Source organism: Protopterus annectens, chromosome 2.part0 (genome assembly GCF_019279795.1).
Source record: "Protopterus annectens isolate FY-2018-M chromosome 2.part0, PAN1.0, whole genome shotgun sequence".
Lineage (NCBI taxonomy): Eukaryota > Metazoa > Chordata > Ceratodontiformes > Protopteridae > Protopterus > Protopterus annectens.
The window spans coordinates 69,012,971-69,037,469 of NC_056728.1; the positions used below are offsets into that span (position 1 = coordinate 69,012,971).

The 24,499-nt window shown below is 46.3% G+C and overlaps 1 protein-coding gene across 1 annotated transcript in view; it reads left to right on the forward strand.

Annotated features, from left to right (window-relative positions):
- The window catches only part of PCNT (pericentrin), a gene marked incomplete in the record, with an annotated part of 2,997,294 nt that overhangs the window by 196,042 nt on the left and 2,776,753 nt on the right, over positions 1–24,499 (forward strand). Inside the window, 1 exon segment of the mRNA XM_044060288.1 lies at positions 12,366–12,515. Within this exon segment, the coding sequence (XP_043916223.1) occupies positions 12,366–12,515 (150 nt within the window).

Here is a 24,499-nt window from a genome sequence, read left to right on the forward strand (position 1 = left end):
GACAACCCATTTGTTATGACTGCAGATGCATACCTATCGGACATCTACATTTATGGTAGGTACAAAACTGTACTTTCTTCGTGTTTCACTGTTGCAGTCATTACATTTGGGTTATCTGCTTGCAGGTAGCCCTAAGTCGGCCTTATCAAAGTCTTGGGTCCTGCTTCGGTTGCTGTCTCATCTTCCATGACGTCAGGTAGTCAGGGGTATAAATCATGCAGCCGACGCCATTACATCAGTCTTTTTCTTGCCGTGCTGTGCCCGAAGTAGAAGCAGTTCACAAGTGCCGGTCGGCCGACTCCTGAAATTCTTGTTTTCGAGTTTCAGATCCAAAGTCTCATTGTGGTTCCTTTTTCTTGCTCTAAACTGATGTCAGTAAAAGTTAACAATTATATTACTTGTGGAAAGCATATACCTCAAAGATTTTCATTCGTACTGCATTCCTTGCTTAGGCCCAGACCACAATGTCCCTCGCTGTCGGTTTTTGTGCCTTATTCAATTCTGGAACTGTTCGTCATCTGTTCATTTTCGCATCTAACTATTTTGGTACTCTGTTCAATTATCCAGAAATGGCTTCGGTAAGCCACCCGACTACGGACATTCCAAAACTGCAAAGATAAAGACAGAGACAGACTGCATACATCCAAAGCTGCCGACGCTTCCGTTAAGCTAGTCGCCAGTTCACCGGTACTCAGTGAGGTGCATTCACAGCCCCTGATATCTGCTACTTCAGATTCACAGGCCTCTATTGAGACTCATTCGGAGTCCGGTATGCCGGGAGATGCTTCTTAGACTATGGAACCTGCGGATGTCTCTACCTTGGACGGGTCTGGAGCTGCTGTGGAGGCACCTGCTTCTGAGGGTGTATTCAGGCCTACTGACTTGCATATTAAACCAACGCCATCTTCTTCAAGGCCTAAAACTCTATCCGTGCCTAGAAAACTGATGCCCAGACCACATGGTCATACCCCTATGCCTAAAAAACAAATGATAATAATGTCTGAAGACCTTATTACTCTAATCAGGGGAAGCCATCCTTCCTCCTCTAAGAGACCTAGAACTGATTTTCCTTCTGATTCTTCTGATCAAAATTCTGAAATCTGTGTTTCTTCTGATGACCAGGATTTGCCCTTGTCTACCTTTTGAGGATTCTGATGCAGAGGATTCCTTTCCCTCTGCTTCCCCTCCAGAGGATTTCTCTTTTGATGAAACTTTGCTTACTCTTGGGGAGCATTTCTGCTGGGAAAGCCAGGATTATTCCGACTCCAAAAAGAGGCTTAGGGAATTGTTACTCCTACTCAGCACATGCCTTTAGCTATCCTTCCTGTACTGGACATTGTAGATGATGCCTTCTTGGAATCTAGCCTGGCCCCAGACAATTTACCTCCGGCTCCCAGGAAACCTGACTGGTATTACAGAGTACCTGACTCTCACAAGTTCATCTTTAAGAATCCTACAGTGGATCCAGAGACCATTTCACAGGGACCCAAAGGCATTAAGGCTACTACTGCCAAAAACCCTACCCCCTCTGATAGAAATTCCAGGGCCCTGGACAGATGGGGAAAGAAGGTATACACTTCTGCTACTTTGGCCATTAGGGCCTTAAACTGCCAGTTTCATATGTTAAAGTATCAGCAGTGTATTATTGGATTACTTAAACATAAAATGATGTTAATTCCTGACCGTGCTGAAAATAATTACAGGATTTAATGCATTCTGCTGAATAAGTTGGTAAACCTACTTTGCAGTGTGGTTTGGATTTATTAGAGGCATCTTGCAGGGCTGCTGTCACTGGGTCTGTACTTAAAAGGCATGCTTGGCTTAAGGAGCAAACATTGCCAGATCATGTTAAAGCTAAATTACTGGATGCTCCCTTAAACCAAGACCACCTGTTTGGCAACAAAGCAGAAGTAGTACTTTAAAAGATGGAGGAAAATGCCAAATCTTTGCAAACTGTTATGGATTTCCTGCAAGTACTGCCTCCCAGATTTAGTAGACACTGGCCTTCTAAGAATTGGTCCTTTCCTGTCTCTTCTAGCCTGCAGTCCAAACCCAGCACCAGCAGACCATCCAGGCTTTAGTCTCAAGGTAATTACAGGCCTAAGCAGTGGGAGGCTCCCACTTCCAAAGCTGGAAGTAGTAAGACACCCCCCTATGGTAAACTATCACAATGACTTGACCTTAATCCTTCCAAGCCCTACTCAGCTGACTGTTCCTTTAGGGAGAACGCTCGCCCTGTATGCAAAAACGTGGGAACTCATTACCCAAGACAAATGGGTTTTAAATATAGTTTCCCAAGGATGCAGATTCCACTTCCACTCCTTACCAACCCCAAACGGTTGGCCAGACCTACCCCCAAATCAGTGGGCAGAAGCTCAAAAGCAGGTTCTCACACTTCTTAGTATCAGGGCTATTCAGCCTCTCCCAGAAGAGGAATGGGGGCAAGGTTATTACTCAAGACTTTTCCTGGTACCCAGAAAAGACCATTCCTGGCCCTATCCTGGACCTGTCTATCCTAAACACCTTTTTGTTAATCCCAAAATTCAAAATGCTAACTCTTCATCAGCTGCTTCCCACGCTAGGCCAAAATGCCTGGTTGGCAACATTGGATTTAAAGGAAGCTTACCTGCATATCACAATAAGGGAATCTTGCAGAAAATACAGGCTACATGCACTATCAGTTCTCTGCACTTCCCTTTGGCTTATCTACTGTGCACCCAGGGTATTCACAATGTGCCTAGCTCCAGTCATTGGATTCTGCAGGCAAAGAAATATTCAGATATACCCACACCTGGACGATTGTCTAATTCAGGCAGAAAGCCAGGACATACTATTAAATCATCTGGCATTTGTAAAGAAACTACTAACTTCATTGGGGTACACCATAAACAAAAATAAATCACACCTAGTACCCTGCCAAAGAATTGTATTCCTGGGAGCAAGCTTGAATGCAACTCCCCAAATGGCCTACCTCACATCAGCAAAGCAAGTTTATTTGCCAGCTATCTGCAAGGAAAATCCTGCAAGCCCTGAGGTTCATGGCCTCTTGATTTCTACTAATTCCATATGCAAGACTGCATATGAGGAAACTACAATGGTATCTAAAAAGCCTATGGTGTCAACATTCTCAGGACCTAGAATCAATGATTCCTATCATTCCTTGTATAAAGACTGCATTCCTTTGGTGGGCAGAGGCCTGCCACCACAACAAGGGACTGCCATTTACTCTTTCCCCTGCCGTCCAAACCCTAACAGGCATATCAGACTATGCATGGGGGGGGGGGGGGGCTCACTTGGCAAGGCAGTGCATTCAGGGCAAATGGAACCAGAGTCAAATGCACTTGCATATCAATCAAAAAGAAATGTTAGCTGTGCAGAATTCTCTGACAGCCTTCAAGGACCATATTCTTCCAGGACAATTAATGGTAAAGACAGACAACACCATTGTTATGTGGTACATAAACAAGCAGGGGGGAACCCACTCATACCCTGTCTGCAGACTAGCCATGGCTCTGTGGAACCCAGCCTTGAGCTACCAAGTGCACCTACAAGCTCAATTCCTGCCAGGCAAGCTAAATACACTGGCAGACGACCTAAGCAGAAATCTCATGAACCCACACGAGTGGAAACTGGAACCAAAGATATTGAACATTTTGAGAAACAAATGGGGGAGTCCAGAGATAGACCTGTTTGCCTCCCTTCAGAACCACCAATTGGACAAATTCTGCACAAGGACTCCCCACAGACAAGCTTGGAAGTGGATGCCCTGTCCTTCACCTGGAAACACCTATCAGTTTATGCTTTTCCCCCTCTGCCTCTCCTCTCCAAAGTTATACTAAATATCAAACATGACAAACCAAGGACAGTACTCTTTGCACCAGACTGGCCATGCCAACACTGGTACCCCCTCTTGCGCAATGTGTCACTGCTGGAACCATGGCACCTGCCTCAGACCCCTTCCCTGCTGTCCCAGCAGGAGGACCAGATTCTGCACTCCCAGCTTCAAACCCTGAACCTTGCAGCCTGGCTAGTTACCTGAGCTCTCTTTTACCATCCCTCAGTAAGCAAGTGATGGATGTCATTCTGGAGGCAAAGAGGCCTAGTACTAGCAAATCCTATGCTGAAAAGTGGAAAAGATTCTGTTCCTGGAGCCAAACTCGGGGGATGGGTACAACAGTCCCCAATTTCCCGCATATTTTTCAATACTTAACTGAGATGCTTCACAAAGGCCTTTCCTTCTCTTCCATTAAAATTCATGCCTCTGCCATTTCAGCACATTATAATACGGAGCCCACCCCTCTTCTCTCATCCACTGCTGAAGCAATTCCTCAGTTGCGTTTTTCCTTCACAGAACCAAAGATTTAAGAAGATCTGAGCAGTTGTTTCCTTTTCTGATTCAAGACTAGGTAAACCAGTATCTAAAGTAACCTTGGCCAAATGGTTAACTGATCGATTGTATTATCTTTGTTTGAGAACATGGATTTGCCATTACCAACCCCCCCCCCCCCCAAGAGCCCATTCCATGAGGTTTATGGTGACTTTGTCAGCCTTTTTGTCTAGAACGTCCTTAAATGATATTTGTTCAGTTGCAATTTGGGCTACTACTCGTACGTTTATTACTCATTACATACTGGATCTGGACTTTAGGGAAGAGCAGTCTTTGGCTAGACACTTCCTCAGAATATCCATCCTTAGAGGCCTCCCTGGATTTAAGTGGCTGGGGACTCTGTCCCAACTCTTGAGGAATGAATGGAAATAACATTATAGTGAGTACAAAAGTTTATCTAATGTTCCATCTGTATTGTCCAATGTTAAGTTGGCATTCTTGCCTTCATTCTTGGTGGATGGGTTCGGCGCCGAACCTCGGCTCCGACTCGGCCACTTACTAAAGCTCGAGAGCTAATTTTACCGGCTCGAGGCAACCCTATATCCCATGATGCTAGGCGATAACTACCCAGATCTTGTTTGCCGCTTTCGCTGAGGAGGTGCGTTTTACCGGCTCTTGGTAAGTGTTGGGATTTTATTACTTAAAAGTTGCCTTTGTACTTAGCCTTCCCACCCCTTTCTTCGTTTAGCTTAGCTTAACTGTTATATTACACCCTTTTTCCCGTTAGTGCTATTTTTTCCCTTTTATCCAATTTATTTTCCCCTTCCCCCTAGGTTAGGCCTTAGGCCTGCTCCTTTCCTAGTTCCTGACAGGGATTCTGTGCTGTGTCTGTGGTGTGCTTGTGTATCCCTGTTTTACCAGTTTGTTTGGATTGGGCGTGTGTGTGTGTGTGTGTGTGTGTGTTTTTTACATTTGTGCCCTTTTACTTCGACAGCACTATGTCGAAGGACACAAAGGTCTCAGGCTTCAAGAAGTGGGACTCGTGCTGTCAGAAGATGTCTCTGACAGACGGTCACACTTCTTGTGTTTACTGCCTGGGACCCCTGCACCTGCAGGACTCTTGTTCTGTGTGCCATGCATTCAGCCCAAGAGTTCTGCAGGAGCGCAGGAACAAATTAATCTTAAGGGGCTTATTAAAGCCTGAGGGCTCCCCGCCTAAGTCTGTGCCGGGGAAGCCCTCGAAGCCAGCCAAACCGTCGGCTTCGAGTCCTAAGCCTTCGGCTGCTGGCTCACCATCTGTAGCAACATCGGCTCCAGATGGAGCCGATGCTTCTGTGTCGCAGCTTCCAGCATCGACTCCACTCGGTGCCGATACCGCTGAGCCTCTACTTTCAAGGTCGGTTCCGGCTGGAGCCCGACGTATCTTCGGCTCCTTCGGCTCCATCCATCTCCAGGAAAAGGTCCAGATCCCCATCTTTGGAATCGATCGGAGCCATTCTTCTCGGTCGTCCAGGCTTTCCGACCATGACCTTGAGAGTGTGGTCAGTAGACTGTTAAAGTCTCAGGCATTGGCCCAAATGCTTCATAGCCCGTCTCATCAGACAGTGGCTATTTGAACTCCACCTACTATTCCTCCTTTGACTCTCCCTCAGAGTTCGGAGCCAGAGCTCCTCGGAGCCGTGACTGTTGTGGCGTCATAGCCGATACCTCCCCCTTCGGCTCCATCGTCCTCTGCTCCGATCTCCTCTTTGATGCCTTCATTGGAGGGATCAGGGTGCCGGGTCTCTCTTGCCGGCTCACAGGGGGGCAAGTGGCATCGGACCCTTGTCCGGCCCCGTTCTCTCCCTCGGAGCGTCGGCGCTGATGAGCTCGGCCCCGACATCTGCTTCGGAGCTGTCCCTGTCGGTGCGGCCTGGGGTTCCTACTTCTTCAGAGCGGGAGCCCTCTGGCCTGTCTGATAGGGGAGCCTTCGAAGTGATGAGGAGCATACTAGCCCCAGGGCATGGTCAACAGTCAGCTCCATCAGCTCCTCCCACTAATAGTGCCTGCTGACGTCTCTTCCCACTCTCTTGCTCCCGGACCCAGAGATCCAGCGCCTCAGGTTTCCCCACTTGGAATATCTTCCTCTTCCGAGGCTTCTCCTGACCCGTCAGGTGAACCTTCGCACAAGAGGACATGTAAGAGGAAGCATGTGGACTTCCCTGAGTCCATTATATCCGATACCGACTTGGATGAGTTGGAAGGATCCCCAAGGTCCCCCTCTGAGGATGTCTCTTTCTCAGACATCCTTGAAATCCTGAAACAGAGGGGGAACTGGTCTTCCCTTAATCCTTCTGAGGACGAGTCTGTTTACCTGGAGACGTTTGGTTCTCGACCCTCCACCTCCTGGGTGTCTCCGCCTTTCGACCCCCTTACAGAGGTGGTGGCACAGAAGACGTGGACAGCACCGGATTTGGTGGAACCCACCCCACGGAGGCCTTCTGAATTTATTACGGCTCCAGCTGATAGGCAATTTTTAACAAAAGGTGTCCCGGTTGATGACATGATGGTGGCTGCAGCCACCAAGAAGGAACTAGCCGATCCTTCAGTACCTATCCATCCTCCTAACAAGGATTCTAGGACTATGGAAAGGTACGGCAAGCGGATGTTTTCTTCAGCGACCTTTGCCATGTTGTCGCTGAATTACTTGTCACTTCACCCACTTTCAGAGAGATGTTCTCAGAGTTGGGTGAAGTTTTACAGGATCCGTCAGCTGCTGGGTCCCAAGATAAAATCAACTCACAGCTAAACTCCATTGTTAACTCCTCCATGCGGCTCATTTCCTATGCAGTCGATGGAGCAAGTAGGGCCGCAGGCACAGGTGTGGCCTTAAGGCGTCACGCCTGGATGCGGCTTTGTAATTTTGCAGACTCCTTCAAGGCGTCCTTCACTCACTCCCCCTTTGATGATTCGACATTGTTCGGGCCTCAAGTGAAAGACACCTTGACCAGATGCTAGCAAGATGGCAAGACTCTTTCTGCCATAGGAGTCCGTTTCTCCACCCCTTCCAGACCATATCCTAAGGGTCAAAAGGGTGGAAAGATGTGGTTCCGCAAATCACAAGGAGTCACGCCTGACACAAGAGGTCAGTTTACCTCCAGAGGCAGAGGGGGTAACAACAACAGACGCCGCCCAAGAGGCAGAGGGGGTCCGCAGAATCAGGGTAGCAGAGAGTCTCTCTCTGACAAACCCTTCCAACATCCCTGAGATGTTGTCCGACTGTCTACCTTCGGAGGCAGTCGGGGGAAGATTGTCACTGTACCCAAAAGCCTGGCTCTCCCTCACTTTAGACAAATGGGTACAGTCGGTTATATCCGAGGGTTACAAAATTCCCTTTATCCAAACCCCAACTCAACAAAAGGGAACGCTTCCAGATGTTCCACCCAGTCTAAGGGAACAAGCAGTGCTAGAAATATCAAACCTACTAGCAAAAAGAGCCATCCAGCCAGTCCCAGCAGACCAAATAGGATCCGGAGTCTACTCAAAGTTCTTTTTGGTACCAAAAAAAACAGGGGACTGGAGACCAATATTAGATCTCTGCAAACTAAACAAGTTTGTAAAAAAGACAAGATTCCGGATGGTCACGCTACAGTCCATTCTACCCTTTCTGGGCAAGAACAATTGGATGTGCTCTGTGGACCTTCAGGATGCGTACCATCACATCAAAATTCACAGGCGCTCCAGAAGGTTTCTCCGCTTTCGGCTGGGGGCCAGTCACTACCAATTCAGAGCCCTGCCCTTTGGTCTCACTACAGCCCCCAGAGTGTTCACCAAATGTATGGCAGCGGTTACGGCTCACCTGAGGCGTCAAGGATTCCAGGTGTTTCCATATTTAGACGACTGGCTCCTCACCGCCACCACCAGGCATCAACTTCTTCAGGCCCTCTGCAAATGTGAATGGTGTAATCTCTATACATTTCGAAAAGTCTGCCTTGTCAATCTATTACCTTTATAGGTGCCAACTTGGACACCGTGCAGCTCTCAGCAAAGCTAACAGATCAAAAGGGCCTTAGATATCCAAAACCATGTCCATATTCTGCTTTAGAGCGACAGAATTCAGGCCAGGTATGTCCTGAAAGTATTGGGGCTCATGGCGGCCGCCATCACACTTCTTCCTCTTGCCCGCTTTTACATGCGTCTTCTACAGTGGATGCTTTTCACCCAATGGTCTTTCCAACAACTCCCTATGCACTACAAGATCATAACTCCAATTTGCAAAAATCATCTGTCTTGGTGGATGTGGTCCCCTCAGGTCCATCAAGGCAGACCCTTTATTCCTCCCTCCCCGGCCACCACGGTCACATCGGACGCCTCCCTGATCGGGTGGGGGGGCATTTTCAGGGCAGGACAGTCCATGGCACATGGCAACCTTTTGAATGCCACCTGCACATAAATGTCCTGGAGATGAGAGCAGTGCTTTTGACGTTGCAAGCCCTCCACGACTCTCTTCCCCTGGGGACTATTGCAATCTGAACAGACAATATGTCCGTAGTGTGGTATATCAACAAGCAGGGCGGAACCAAGTCCTATCCCCTGTGTCGAGAAGCACTCAGACTTTGGCAATGGGCGATCTCTTCTCAGCGTTTTTTTGATAGCAATGCATATCCCCGGGAAGTCCAACATCATAGCGGACAGGTTGAGCAGAGCTGTCCTCATGCCAAACGAGTGGTCTCTCAAACAATCTGTGACGGAAGAGATTTTTCAGAAGTGGGGCCTTCCTTGCTGCGATCTTTTTGCTACACCTCAAAACAGCAAATGCCCCGACTTCTTCACCCTCTTCCCCCATCCAGGCCATCCCTCCAGAGACGCTCTAGTCCACGATTGGCCTCAGGGACTTCTTTGCGCCTTTCCACCCCTTCCGTTAATATCACAGGTAATTCAGAAAGCAACCGCCTTGAGAGCCAAGATGATTCTCATTGCCCCTTATTGGCCTCAACAGATATGGTTTCCGTTCCTGCATAGTTATCTCTTGGAGCAGCCTTGGCATCTGGATCCAGTTCCAGATCTTTTGGCCCATCAGTCGGGGCAGCTGCACCAATCCCTCCATTCTCTCAACCTCACTGCTTGGTTGCTCCACTTCCGTCCTTAGCCAGGCTTCCTATGATTTCAAATCCCGTCCGGGATATTATAGTAGCTTCCCTTAAATCTTCCACCATAAGGATCTACACTAGTAAATGGCAATGTTTTTCCTTCTGGGCAAAGGCTAGAAATATAGATACGTTCACTGCTCCAATTCACTCGGTCTTGGATTTCCTAGCTGAAATTTTTCATTCAGGATCTTCATCCTCCACAGTAAAAGTTCAGTTGGTAGCCATTTCAAATTTTCACATAGGTCTGTCGGACTGCAGCATCATGTCCCATAAGCTTTGCAAAGCATTCCTTAGAGGTATCTTTTTACTCAAACCCCCGATCAAAGATCCTCCACCACAGTAGGATCTAAACCTAGTTTTAACATCCTTGATTCTACCTCCCTTTGAACCTGCAGCTTCCTGTTCATTGAAATTACTGACCTCGAAAACACTCTTCCTGGTCGCTGTTACATCTGCTAGGAGAGTATCTGTACTTCATGCCCTCTGCATTCGTCCTCCTTACTTAGTCTTCCACAAAGACAGAGTTTGTCTAAGAACGAACCCCTCTTTCATACCCAAGGTGGCTTCACAGACAAATTTAAATCAATCAATTGACCTCCCAGTTTTCTTCCCTAATTATTCAAACAGGGCGGAGCAAAAACTGCATTGTCTGGATGTTCGTCAGCACCGATATTATTTGGACAGAACTAAACAAATCAGGAAATCTGATCAACTCTTTTTATCTTATGCAGAAAATAGGAAAGGCCTTCCAGTATCCAAGGTAACCCTGTCTAGGTGGCTCTCTTCTCTGATCATGTATACTTACCAACTCAGAGGTAAAGAATTGCCTTCCAGGCCAAGAGCCTATTCAACCAGGGCGCTAGCCACATCAACAGCCTTTCAAGCTAGACTACCAATAGACACTCTTTGTGCGGCAGCCAGATGGACTTCTCCTCATACCTTTGTTTCGCATTACAAATTGGACATGACCTCCAGAAACAGGGCAAATTTTGGTTCCACCGTTCTCAAGAGTCTGTTCCAATGAGCCACCCAGGATGAAGATGCTAGGGACGCGGTCCCATCCAGCAAGAATGAAGGCGAGATTGACAACTTAACATTGAGAAGTTATGTACCTACCATAACGTTCCATGTTAGTTGTCTTCTCTCGCCTTCTTTCTTGCGTCCCACCCACCATCCCCCTAGCCTGGACAGACCGAGAAGATTTCCCCTTCTTTGAAGGGTCCTGATCTTGCACTTTCAGCCAAATAGCTTGTCCTAGGGTAACTACAGCTTAGATAGCGATCCTTTCGGGGTTATCCTTTTCCTTCTCCTTTCCAGTTGGAGGACTATATTGCCTAAGGTTGTTTCAGCTACCAAATGAGATCAGGGTAGTTATCGCCTAGCATCATGGGATATAGGGTTGCCTCGAGCCGGTAAAATTAGGTCTCGAGCTTTAGTAAGTGGCCGAGTCGGAGACTAGGTTCAGCTCCGAAACCCATCCAGCAAGAAAGAAGGCGCGAGAAGGCAACTAACATGGAACATTATGATAGGTACATAACTTCTCATTTTAGTTCTTCCTCAACTTCCCACCCAGCTACCCCTTCTTCTACTTCTGGAGAGATCAAAGAGGTTTGTAGGAACCTCTGTTCCTTGTTTGAGCTTCAGCTTCCGTTCCTTTCTAACTGTCCACTGCTCTGTCTACCATATGGGCAACAAACTAGATCAGAGATATGTTAGGTTGATAAGGGCATCATGGGTAAAGGGAGGAGCTCAGTAGTTTAGGTATTCTACAGTGTAGAAGTGGCCAAGTCGGATCAGAGAATCAATACCACCTCTCCCAGATACTTGAAGCTATTAACCTGTTCCACTATTTTCCCTTTTATCTCCATCTGTTTCTCCTGATTTCCACTATTTGCTACAATTACAACTGCCTTATCTGTCCTCCTTTTTCTCCATTCCCATATGCTTTACCCAAGTTTTTGCTCAGGGTATTCATGTATTGCCAAATTGTCAGCAACTTTCTTGATCTGTCTTGTCTCACCTTTTGCTAATGTAGTCCATTTGCAGTATGAACAGAAGTGGGCTCAGAGCTAAAACCCTTATACACACTTACTCCCACTGGGAACCCCTTTGTGAGACTGAACACTTTTTGGACTTGGATCCTTTATACACCAGTGATTTTGGGACTTCTGACCACCACAGGACTGCCCAAAGCAGCTTCTGTGGGCCCATGCCATATGCTTTCTCCAAATTTAGGAGTGCCCAGTTGGACCCTTCTTCTCCAGTATCTCTGAATGCAAACATAAAGTCAGTTGTGCTACATCCATATGAATTCACACTGCTCATCCCGTCTTAATTTCTACTATGCTGCATATTCTTTTATCAATCACTCTCTCCAGAATGTTCATGCAGTGTGATAGGAATTTGATACCTCTGCACTGCCCACAATTGTGAATGTCCCCTTTTTTCTTGAACACTGCTGCTAATATGCTTATTCTGCAGGCATCTGGGATATGCCTTTACTGCTAAGAGTTCCCTCATGGGGCAGCTGTGGTCCAGTATGCTTTCCTGGATTTAGTGGTTCTGTGTGGGGGTGGGGGGGATGAGACAGATGAATTTAGATATTTATAGGAAATTGATTTCCTTCACATAGCTGTAATTTAAGTGTGGGTAAAAGCGATGATGTTGATGATGTGAGTTAATGCCAGTTTGTCCAAAGTAGTGCATACTGGCTGTTGAAAGACACCTAGGTGAGAGGCATCAGCCTAACTGAAGCCAAGAAGATTAGTGTTCTGTCGGGGGATAAAAGTTTGCTGTTCAAAGTGAAAGCCGTAGTGTTAAAACTGTTGCATGTCCTTTCTTGCTCTTCTGTTATGTTTTAATGGTGAGCAGTTCACACAACTGTATTGACATTACTGCCTTTTTTAAAGGTTTTAGAGAATACAATAAGTCATCGTGATGAAATAATCACTCAGCTGACGAGTAATCTTCAGCAAGTCATGAAGAACCGGGATGAAACCCAGGAAGAAACAGTGAAGCTCACCGAACAAGTTCATATGTTGCAGCACCAACTTCAAGAGGTACCATTGACATTTTGAGATACTGCATTGTGTACTTTGTGGACAGCTTTAGTTGCAGTACAGTTAGTCAAATTAAATAAACAGCCAGTCTTAAATGTAAAGATGCAGTGGCAGTCTGTACATATACCTCTCAATCTCTTGGCATAAGATAGCTGGATAAAATGTAAAATAATGGTGGAGGGCCGCAAAAATATGATAGATTTAAGCAGTAACCCACGGCTGGGTGTGGGTAAATCCAGCATTTCTCACACCCAGCCGTGGGTTATTGCTATTACACAATGACTTTAAGAAAAAAAACAAAACTTTTCCTTTTGCCTCCATAGTGCCATTCCGCAGTTTTCCAGTATTCTGGGGCATTTCTGATATACTGCGCTTGCGTAAGGGACTTGTGTTCCCACGCTTACGCAGTACATCAGTGCTGTGCAGAGGTAGCAATGGAGAAAGGAAGATCTCCTGTTTTATTTATTTATTTATTTTTTAAAGATCTCTCTCTGTTTTATACATAGCGAGATATTTAAAAAAAACAAAAAGCAACTGAGATTTTCCTTTCTCCATTGCTACCTCTGCAGAACAAAAAAAAGTATACAGGAAAAAGTCAGGGGGACCGAACCTTTTTCCGTTAGTATATTCTCGAATTTACAGCGGACACACTGGTTGGACTGGCTAATCAGCATGCTCATTTTGGAATATTAATGGCCAGTAATTGTATAATTTAACTGTTCCTCTTACAAACATAGAAAGTTGACAGAGTAACAGGATTTGTGTTTGCATGTGTTTTCTGAAGAGTATGAATTTTGAAACAAAATATATGACATTATTTAGTGATTGGGGTCCTCATTAATATGCCAGAAAACCACAGATGTGAAGTTGTTTAATCTCGCCTTCATTCTTACTGATGGGTTTGGAACCGACCATCGGCTCCGACTCTGCCAAATAGCAAAGCTCAAGGTCTCAAAGTAGTTCAAGGCCAAAGTCCTATCCCACCATTACATTCCCAGATCTAGTTTGCCACTGCAACTGATTGGGTGTTCTCTACAGCTCTTGGCCATTGAAGAGAGAAGTTTTGTGATTTTTTTTTTTCAGAAAAATATTTCAAAAGTTTATTTGCTTTTTAGTTAGATACTATTTTGTGCTGTTTTCTGTTGATCCGTTTTTTTTCAGATTTTCATAGTTAGCAGATAGCCTATTTCTTTCTCTCTTTTTGGCTTGGCCCTGTTATTCTGGTTGCTCTATCCCATGCCAAGTTAGGATTTGCAGTTTTTGCTGCAATTTTTTTGTTAGCCGGTTAGGCTTTGGCCATTTTTTTTGTCCCTTTGTTCTCCTTAGCTTGTAGGGCTTCTATTACTATCCCAAGCAGAGTTGGGCTTTGCAGTTTTTGGTGCAATTTTTTGTTGTTAGCCGGTTAGGCTTTGACCGTTTTTTTGGCCCTTTTTGTTTTCCTTAGCCTGTAGGGCTTCTATTACAGCTTAAAGTTAGCTGCCTTCATACACTTTAGCCGGTTGGGCTTATTTTTGTTTTTTGTGGTTGGGTGCTTTACCATGTCAGAAAAGGCTAAATCTGGTTTTAAGTGGTGCCCAAAATGTAACCAGAAGATGTCCATTACTGATATGCACTCTACATGGGTGTACTGTTTGGGTGAGTTACATTTACAAGAGGTCTGTGCTATTTGTCATGGCTTTAGTTCCAGGCTGCTAGCCGAGAGGCAGCACAAGTTAGTGGAGCGGGGGTTAATCAAGTTGGCCTTTCAATCCGACCTGGATTCGGCTCCCAGTCAACCAAAACCCTCTTCTCCAGCCTCATCTGGTTTGGCTCCGAAGGGACTCTTCGATGTCGAAAACTTTGAAAATGGCTATGGTCTCTGCTCTAGTGTCATTGGAGCCGACCGTTCAGGTTGCTGGTAGGAGACTGTCCCCCAGTCTTAGAACTGGTATCTCCTACGTTGAGGTTCCCGATTTTGGGGTCACCGGCTCTCAGTGGCCTCTTCTTGGGCTTCTAGACTTTCGGATTCGGACATGGACCGAGTGGTGCGGAGACTTTTACAGGATCCGGCGCTTGCTAAAATTTGATTAGTTTCGGCTCCGGTAGCTTCGGAACCGACAAAGGCCGCTCCTGTTATTGTTGCTCCTCCTAAGACTCGAATTGAGACTACGGAGCCGGAGGGGGCCATTCAGTCGTCTGTGGAACCGTCAGTGCCGGCACTCACTTCTGACCTGTCGGTACAGACCACCCTGATATCCTGTGCTCCAGCAGTGGAATCTGTGAGCCGACACTCCTATTGGTTCCGGGAGTCTAACCGCTGTGTCAGTTTTGACTCTTCATCTTATGGCTTCGGCACAGATGAGTTCGGCTCCTACCTCGGGCTTGGAGCAGGCGGTTCTGGTACAGGAAGAGTCTTCTGTGTCTTTGGACCCAGTTGCTTCCTCGCATCGGGGCCGTGGGGCCTTCAGTGCCATGAGGAGGGCTTTGTCTCCCGGGACTTCCACAACCTCTGATATGGCCACCTCCTCCCAAAAGGCACCTGCTTCTTCTCCGCTACCACAGGTTCACAGTTAATGTAGGGACCCAGAGCCTCAGGATGCCCCTTTGGGGGAACCCTATTCTTCAGAGACCTCTCCAGAGATTCCCACTGAGGAGGTTCCTTGGAAGAGTCTATGTAAGAGGAGACATCTAGATTCCCCTCAGGAATCCATCACGTCGGACACTGATTTGGAGGAATCGGAAGGCTCCCCAAGGTACCCCTCTGAGGATATTTCCTTCGGGGATATCCTTGAGATCCTTAAGTGGGGGGGACTGGCAGCCCTAAAACCCTATTGAGGATAAATCGGTGCTCCTGAAGGCTTTTGGGTCCCGACCCTCCACCTCTTGGGTGTCTCCGCCCTTTGAGGAGTTAAAGGATTTTTTATCTCGAAGGGTGTGGGAGTCAACAGATTCTATGGTGCCTGTTCCTAGAAGGCCAAACAAGTACATAGCACCCCGTGACAAGGCATTTTTATCGAAATCCGTACCTGTTGATGCCATGGTGGTGCCGGCAGCCACTGAAAAGGAGATGTTGGAGACTTCTACATCTGTCCATTCTCGTATTAGAGAGTTTAGGATAATGGACAGATTCGGGAAGCACATGTTGAGTTGTACGACCTTTGCACTTTGGTCATTGAACTACCTGACCCACTTCACATGTCTACAAAGAGATCTCTTCAAGGAGCTTGGAGATGCTCTCAAAGGTGCAGTAGCCGACACGGTGGCGGACAAGGTGACGTCTCAGCTTGCTACCCTCAATTCCATTGTAAACTCGTCCATGAGTCTTGTGTCCTATGCACCTGATGGAATGAGTAGGGCTGCGGGTACAAGAATTGCTCTGCTGAGATTCCTAGATGCGCTTATGTTCTTTTGCGGAACCTTTTACGCAGTCGTTTGTGAATACCCCTTTCGATGGTTCCTCCTTATTTGGATCAGAAGTCCCTCACCAGATGTGAGCAAGACGGTAAGACTCTATCTGCCATTGGATTCCGTTTTTCTACCCCTACTAGACGTTATCCAAAAGGTCAACGGGGTGGGAAAATGTGGTTCTGTAAGACCCAAGGAGCCTTTCCTATCTTACAAGGTGAAGCCTTCTCCAGGGGCAGAGGGGGATGCAATGGTGGAAGACGACACCCACGTGGCAGTGGGGGTCCGCAGAACGGGGGGACAGGGATCAGTTCCTTGGGAAACCCTATCAGCACTCTTGAAAGGAAGCCTGACTGTCCTGCTCTTCAGGCAGTCAGGGGACGTTTGTCTTTGTACCTAGGTGCCTGGCTAAATATCTCAGAAAACCGATGGGTACAAAATGCTATCCAGAGGATATTCCATCCCTTTTCACTCTTACCTCAGACCAACAAAAGGAATCCTAGATGTTCCACCCAGACTACTGGATGTAGCATCCGTAGAGTTCCAGAAACTATTGCAAAAAAGTCATCTAGCCAGTCCCAGCAGACCAGCAAGGATCCAGAACTTACTCAAGGTTCTTTTTGGTACCAAATAGAGACCGGGGACTGGAGACCTATTGTGGATCTCGGCAGGCTCAAAAAATATGTGGTGAAGACGAAGTTCCAGATGGTCACACTTCAGTCCATTCTCCCATTTTTAGGGAAGGACGATTGGATGTGCTGTATCAATCTACAGGATGCGTACTACCATATCAAAATGGCCAGGCTATCCAGGGATCATCTGTGCTTCCGGCTGGGAGCCAGTCATTTCCAGTTTCGGGCACTGCCCTTTCGTCTCACTACAGCCCCCAGAGTGTTCACCAAATGCATGGCAGTGGTCATGGCCCACTTAAGACATTCAGGAATCCAGGTGTTTCCTTACATGGACGACTGGCTCCTTACCATCCCCACCAGGCATCAGCTTATTCAGGCAAGAGACTCTACCAGGGATCTATGTTCACAGCTGGGCATTACGATACATTTAGAAAAGTCTGCCTTATTGCCGTTGCAGTGTACAGTCTTTATAGGAGCAGACTTAGACATGGTCAGCATGTCCCTGAAGCTCCCTCCCGAAAGAGTGATTGATTGTCCTCCAACAACAGATTGTGGATTTCCTGTCAAAGCGAAAAGTACCAGCATCACAGATTCTCAAACTGCTTGGTACTATGGCAGCAGCGATTATTGCAATATCCCTTGCGAGATCTCACTTGCGCATTCTTCAGTGGCTGCTATTCACGCAGTGAACCTTTTAGGAATTACCCCTGAATCATCTAGTCTTGATTACCGACTCTCTTGCAAGAAAGACCTTCAATGGTGGCTAACTTCGGAGATTGTGACTATGGGTTGCCCATTTTCCCTTTCCTCCCCAGTCACAACGGTAACCACGGACACCTCCTTGATCGGGTGGGGGGCATTATCAGGGATGGGCAGCCCAAGGTACTTGGCAGGCTCACAAGGTTCATTTGCACATAAATGTCCTGGAGATGAGAGTGGTTCTTCCAGCATTGCAGGCCTTTCAAGACTCTCTCTTCCCCTTGGCATGATTGCAATCCAGTCGGACAACATGTCAGTAGTCTGGTACATCAACAAACAAGGAGGAACCAAATCCTACCCCCTGTGTCGAGAGGCTCTGAGATTATGGAGTTGGACAGAGTCCACCCAGTGTTTTCTGATTGCAGCACACATCCCAGAAAAAAACAATGTAATAGCGGAGAGTATCAGCAGAGCTATTCTGCTACCTCACGAGTGGTCTCTCAAGAATAAAATAGCGGAAATGATTTTCTGCAGATGGGTCCAGCCTTGCTGTGACCTTTTTACCACCATCACAAACACCAAGTGCAGCAACTACTTTGCCCTGATCCCTCAACAGGGGCAATACCTGAGGGATGCACTTGTCCACGATTGGCCTCCGGGACTCCTTTATGCTTTCCCCCCCTTTCCACTGATTCCCAAAGATGTTCTTCATCTCACATTGCTGCAGTCCTTACATAGGGGTAGTCCGCTGTCCTCGGTCGGCCCGAATACCAAAGTATTAGGCTGACGTCGGTCATGGGCGCTCAGTACTGACATCAGAGCGTCAGGGTATAAAAGCGCATGACCGACGTCATATCCTCAGTCTTTTTTGCCGCATGGTCCGATGCAGAAGCAGCGTTGCAAGTGCCGTTCGGCGTTCTGAAATTTTTCGTATTCGGAGTTTCAGACCGATACCAAGTTGGGCTAAGTACCCCGATGGGGAATATTTTTGTTTTTTCTTGCCTCAGTTATTTCCGGATGTCAGAAAAAGTGAATAAATGTATTTCTTGTGGGAAACAGATACCGCATAGGGATTATCACTCTCTTTGTATTCCTTGTTTGGGACCGGAACACGACGTAGTCGGGTGTCGGTTTTGTGCTAGGTTTAATAAGCGCACCATTAAACGAAGGTTAGATTGCGCTAGGTTAGTCTTTGGTAAGCGGTGTAATTATAATATGCCGTCGGATCCTCCGGCCGCTTCCTAAGAAGCGCAAAGACAAATCTTTGAAGCCTAGGCAGGATGATTCGTCCGTTTCGGACGCCGGTCCTTTAGAAGCTACAGTGGAACAGGTGGATCCGGCTGAAGTTTCTGTTGAGTCTCAGGGGGAAACTTTGATTTTACAAGATGTGGCCTCACAGGAGTCAGGTCAAGCTGAAGGGGCCTCTCAGGTTGCTGTTCTCCCTTCTATGCCTAAGGTGGTTAGGCCTTCTACTTCTATTTCTAAGGCTCCTTCTAAGGGCAGGTCTGTTTTGCCTTCCTCTGGTGTCAGTCCTGGTGCTTCAGGGTCTGTGCCTAAAAAGCACATGCTTAAAATGGCAGAAGATTTGATTACTTTAATTAGAGGTTCTATGCCCCCTCCTGATAAGAGGCCCAGGGTGGAGCCAGAGTTGGAAAGTTTGGAACAGACCTCAGATGATTCAGAGTCTTCTGCTGAAGACATTCAAGATTTTCTCCCTTATTCTGATTCTGATGCAGAGGATTCCACTCCTTCTGCTTCTCCTCCAGAGGATTTTTCATTTTCAGAAACTCTACATTCCATGAGGGAGCATTTTAAGTGGGAAGGACAGGATTTCTCTGATTCACGGAAGAGGCTTAGGGAGTTCTTGTTTTTACCACAGCATAGACCCTTGGCTATACCTCCTGTTTTGGATGCTGTTCAGGATGTTTTTTCGGAGGCTTCCCTTAATCCAGATTCTTTGCCTCCTGCGCCAGTTAAACCGGACAGGTATTATAGGGTGCCTGAGGCTCATAAATATCTGTATAAGAGTCCTAGGGTGGACCCAGAAACTATTAGTCAGGGGCCTAAGGGTGTTAGAGCCTCTGTTGTAAAGAATCCGGTTCCTCTAGATAAGGAAGCTAGAGCTTTGGACAGATGGGGTAAGAAGGTGTATACCTCTTCTACTTTAGCAATGAGGGCTTTAAATTGCCAGTTTCATATGTTGAAGTATCAGAATTTCCTCCTTTCTCAGCTAAAATCTAAAGTGGATGCTTTGGCAGAGGGCATAGAGTGTAAAGAATTGCAAGATTTGGTATATGTATCTGAACAGGTGGGGAAGCATTCTTTGCAGTGTGGTTTTGATGCTTTACAGGCTTCTTCTAGGGTGGCTGCCACTGGTTCAGTTCTTCGTAGGCACGCCTGGCTTAAGGATCAGAATTTATCCGAGCATGTTAAAACTAGAATTCTGGATGCCCCTTTACAGTCTGAAGTTTTGTTTGGTCCCCCTGTGGAGTCTGTTTTGAAGAAAATGGAAGACAAGGCTAAGTCTATGCAGACTGTTAAAGATTTTTTGCAGGTGCAACCTCCAAAGTTTAGTAGAAATTGGCCTACTAAGGGGTGGACGTACCCTTCTTCTGATTCTCAGTCTAGGGGTAGATCTAGGCGTGGTAGGGGCAGAGCTCAGAGTACCTTCAGGCCCAGAACATGGAGTTCGCCTGCACAATCTGCTGGTGAGGGCAGGGGCCAGTCCTTTCGTAAACAGGCCCAATGACCTGCATTTTCAGCTGCCAGATTCTTCTTGCCTGGCAGCTCCTTTGGGAGGAAAGCTAGCACTTTTCAAGCAAAACTGGCTTTTAATCACCCAGGACAAATGGGTATTGGACATTATAAACCGAGGCTACAAGTTCTATTTCCATACATTGCCTCCTTTCAAAGGCATGCCAGACGTTCCTCCTCGGCAAAGGATAGAGGCTCACAAACAGATTTCCTTACTTCAAATGGGAGCTATACAGCCAGTTCCTCTGTCAGAAGTGGGCCTAGGATTTTATTCTCGCCTGTTTCTAGTACCAAAGAAAGGGAACACGTGGAGACCGATTTTGGATTTATCTATCCTCAACACTTATTTGGACATTCCAAAGTTCAAAATGCTGACGTTGCAACAGCTTTTACCTCTGCTGGGAAAAGATCACTGGATGGTAACTCTGGGTCTAAAAGAGGCTTATCTTCATGTTCCTATCAGGCCCAGTTGCAGGAGGTACCTGCGTTTTCGGGCTGGAAATTTACATTATCAGTTCTCTGCATTGCCCTTTGGCTTATCTACTGCGCCCAGAGTGTTCACAAAGGTTCTGGCTCCAGTGATAGCCTTTTTCAGGTTAAGAGGAATACAGATTTATCCTTATTTGGACGATTGCCTGATTATTGCACAAGACAAGGGCGAACTTCTTCATCATCTACAGTATGTGATGGTAGTGTTAAGATGCCTAGGGTATTCTGTGAACGAAACAAAGTCCAGTCTAGTACCCTCTCAGGACATGTGCTTTCTGGGTGTGAGACTGAATACAGCTTCCCAGATGGCCTTTTTGACCCCGGACAAACAAAGAAGCCTTTCTCTTTATTTCCATCAAATGTCTCTACAGTCCAGGCTGACTGCAAGGACAGTCCTTCAAGCCTTGGGGTTCCTTGTATTCTGGTGCTTCCCAATGCCAAACCGCATATGAGGAAGCTTCAATGGTATCTCAAAAATGTATGGACACAACACTGCCAAGATCTAGACAGTCATTCAGATGATACCTTGCATTCAGAAGGAATTTTTGTGGTGGGCTCAGGAATGTCACCTAAATAAGGGACTCTCTGTGACCCGACCAGAGGCGAGTCAGATTCTAACGACAGATGCCTCGGACAAGGCTTGGGGAGCACACCTCAATGGAAAATGGGTGCAAGACACGTGGCCTGTCAGACTTCAGCATTTGCATATCAACTTGAAGGAGATGTTAGCAGTCCAATTTGCATTGATGGCTTTCAAGGATTTACTTCTCCCAGGGCAGGTGTTGATTCAAACAGACAACACTACTGTCATGTGGTACATCAACAAGCAAGGGGGAACTCATTTGTACCCTCTTTGCAGGCAAGCGATGATTTTGTGGGAGACTGCTCTCAGTTTACACCTCAATCTTCAGGCAAGGTTTCTACCAGGAGCACAGAACTCCTTAGCAGATGTGTTGAGCAGACAAATAGTGGATCCTCACGAGTGGAAATTGGATCCTCATGTATTTCAAAAGTTGACAGTGTTATGGGGAACTCCAGACATAGATCTGTTCGCTTCTCCACTAAATTACCAGTTGCCAAAGTTTTGCACAAAAATGTTTCATCCCACAGCTTGGAAGGTGGACGCTCTGTCATTCAGTTGGAACAATCTTCATGTATATGCCTTTCCACCTCTGCCTCTTCTACCCAAGGTACTCTTGGAGGCCAGACAAGACAAGCCATCCATGATTCTGATAGTGCCGGATTGGCCTCGACAGCACTGGTACCCACTACTGAGGAGTTTAGTACGAGAGCCTCCATGGCCTCTGCCTTTGATTCCGCACCTTTTGTCTCAGGAAAGCAATCACTTCCTCAATGTCAGGATTCAGTCTCTGCATCTAACAGCCTGCAATATTCTGTTTTAGACTCTGGAGGGTCTCAGCTTCCACAACAAGTTTTGAATGTTATTTTGGAGGCCAGGAGGCCTAGTACAAGGAAAGTTTACGCTGATAAATGGAGGAGATTTTTTATTTGGAGCAAAGGGAAGGACTTTGATGTTTCCAAGCCTGATTTAAGTGTTTCTCTTCAATATCTTACTGAGTTATTGGACAAGGGTTTGTCCTTTTCCTCCATAAAGGTTCATGCTGCAGCCATCTCTGCTCACTATGACTGTGACCCTCCTTTATTTTCTCATCCTTTGTTTAAGCAATTTCTTAGAGGGGCAAAGAACATAAGACCCCCACGTAGAGCTCCTACTCCTGCTTGGGATCTCAATTTTGTGTTGGAAAAACTTACTCTACAACCTTTTGAGCCTGCAGCTACTGCCGAGTTAAAGTATTTGTCATGGAAGACTGCTTTTTTGTTGGCCATTACCTCTGCAAGAAGGGTTTCTGAATTACAGGCCCTTATGGCAGTGGAACCTTTCCTAATTTTTCATAAGGATAGGGTATCTTGCGTACTAATCCTTCCTTTATGCCTAAAGTGGTGTCTAGTGTGGCCTTGAACCAAACTATTCATTTGCCTACTTTTTATGCAGCCCCCAAAATAAAGGGGAGAAGATTTTGCATACTTTGGATATTCATAGGCAGTTGCGTTATTATTTGAGCAGAACCAAGGGGTTCAGGCAGTCTCAGCAGTTGTTTGTTTCTTTTGCTTTGGGTTCTCAGGGAAAACCTGTTTCAAAACAAACTATTTCTAAATGGATTGGTTTTGTATTTCTTTCTGTTATTCCCATCATGGTAAGGAGATTCCGGCTGGAATCAGACCTCATTCCACTAGAGCTACTGCCACTTCTACTGCCTTTCTAAGGGGGGTAGCTACAAAAGATATTTTGGAGGCAGCTACTTGGAGTTCTGTACATACTTTTTCTAAACATTACCACCTTCCTCTCTATTCTAAGTCTAGGGCTGGATTTGCTACTGCTATATTACAGGGCATTTTAGCAGCCCCTAATGCTTTATGATTTTGCCATCCTCCCTTTCATCTGCTTTGGGATTCTACCCATATGTAAGGACTGCAGCAATGTGAGATGAAGAACATAGTACAGTTTTGTACCTACCATAAATGTAGATGTTCGAAGATCCACATTGCTGCAGTCCAATTTACCCTCCCTCCTTCCCCACTGTAGTTTGGATGGTTATATGGTTTGGGTGGTGGTTGTTGGGTCATGTTTTTGGGAGGTATTCTGTTTTTGGCTGTGGCCTTTCTTTTTAGGGCCTTCTGACATCTGGGGCAAGAAAAGACTGAGGATATGACGTTGGTCATGCGCTTTTATACCCTGACGCTCTGATGTCAGTACTGAGCGCCCATGACCGACGTCAGCCTAATACTTTGGTATTCGGGCCGACCGAGGACAGCGGACTACCCCTATGTAAGGACTGCAGCAATGTGGATCTTCGAACATCTACATTTATGGTAGGTACAAAACTGTACTTTTTGCAGAAAGCCAGTTTACTGGATAGGGCACTTAACTTAATTGCCCCATATTGGCCACGTCAAATGTGGTTCCCCTTTCTGAAGCCTCATCTGCTGGAGGAGCCTTGGATCCTGGACCCAGTGCCGGATCTGTTGACCCGCTCGTCAGGAGCTTTTTATCCCTCTCCTCATTCCATCAAACTGACAGCTTGGCTGCTCCAGTTCCCAGAATAGCCAGGTTCCAGAATTTATCAGAAGAAGCGCAACATATTCTGTTGTCATCTCACAAATCTTCAACTAGGAAACTTTACTTTAGTAAGTGGAAAAGATTTTCCATCTGGGCACAACAGAATAACATTGACCCTTTCCAGGCGACTATATCAGATATACTGGAATTCCTAACTAAACTGTTCAGTGAAGGAGCTGCAGCAGCGAGCATTTGAGTCCAACTGGCTGCTATTTCTAATTTTCATTTAGGTGCATCCGAAAATGGTATGTCTCATAAGCTGGCTAAGGCTTTTTTGAAGGGTACGATGCACTTAAAACCACCGATCAGATCTCCCACTACTCCCTGGAACTTAAATCTAATCTTATCCAAAATTATTCTTCCGCCCTTTGAACCTGCCTCTTCTTGTGAGCTAAAGTATCTTTCTTGGAAGTCCATTTTCTTGGTGGCCATTACATCAGCATGCAGAATTTCGGAGTTGCAAGCCCTTTCCATTAAGCCACCTTATCTGATATTTCATAAAGATAGGGTTTCCCTCAGGACAAATCCATCGTTTCTACCCAAAGTATGTTCAGAATTCACTCTGAATCAGACAATTGAGTTGCCCGTTTTCTTTCCCAACCATTCAAACCAATTGGAGTATGTGCTTCACAAACTTGATGTACATCAACAACTTTGCTTTTATTTGGACAGAACAAAAGATCTCAGAAGGGCTGATCAGCTGTTTGTCTCCTTCTCAGATTTAAGAAAAGGTGCACCTGTCTCCAAAGCTACCTTATTGAAATGGCTCTCTGATTGTATCTCCTTTATCAACAGTGAAGCGGGTATTGCATTACATAATAAGGTCAAGGCTCATTCTACAAGGGCAGTTTCTATTTCTGCAGTCTTCTTGACCATGTTACCTATAG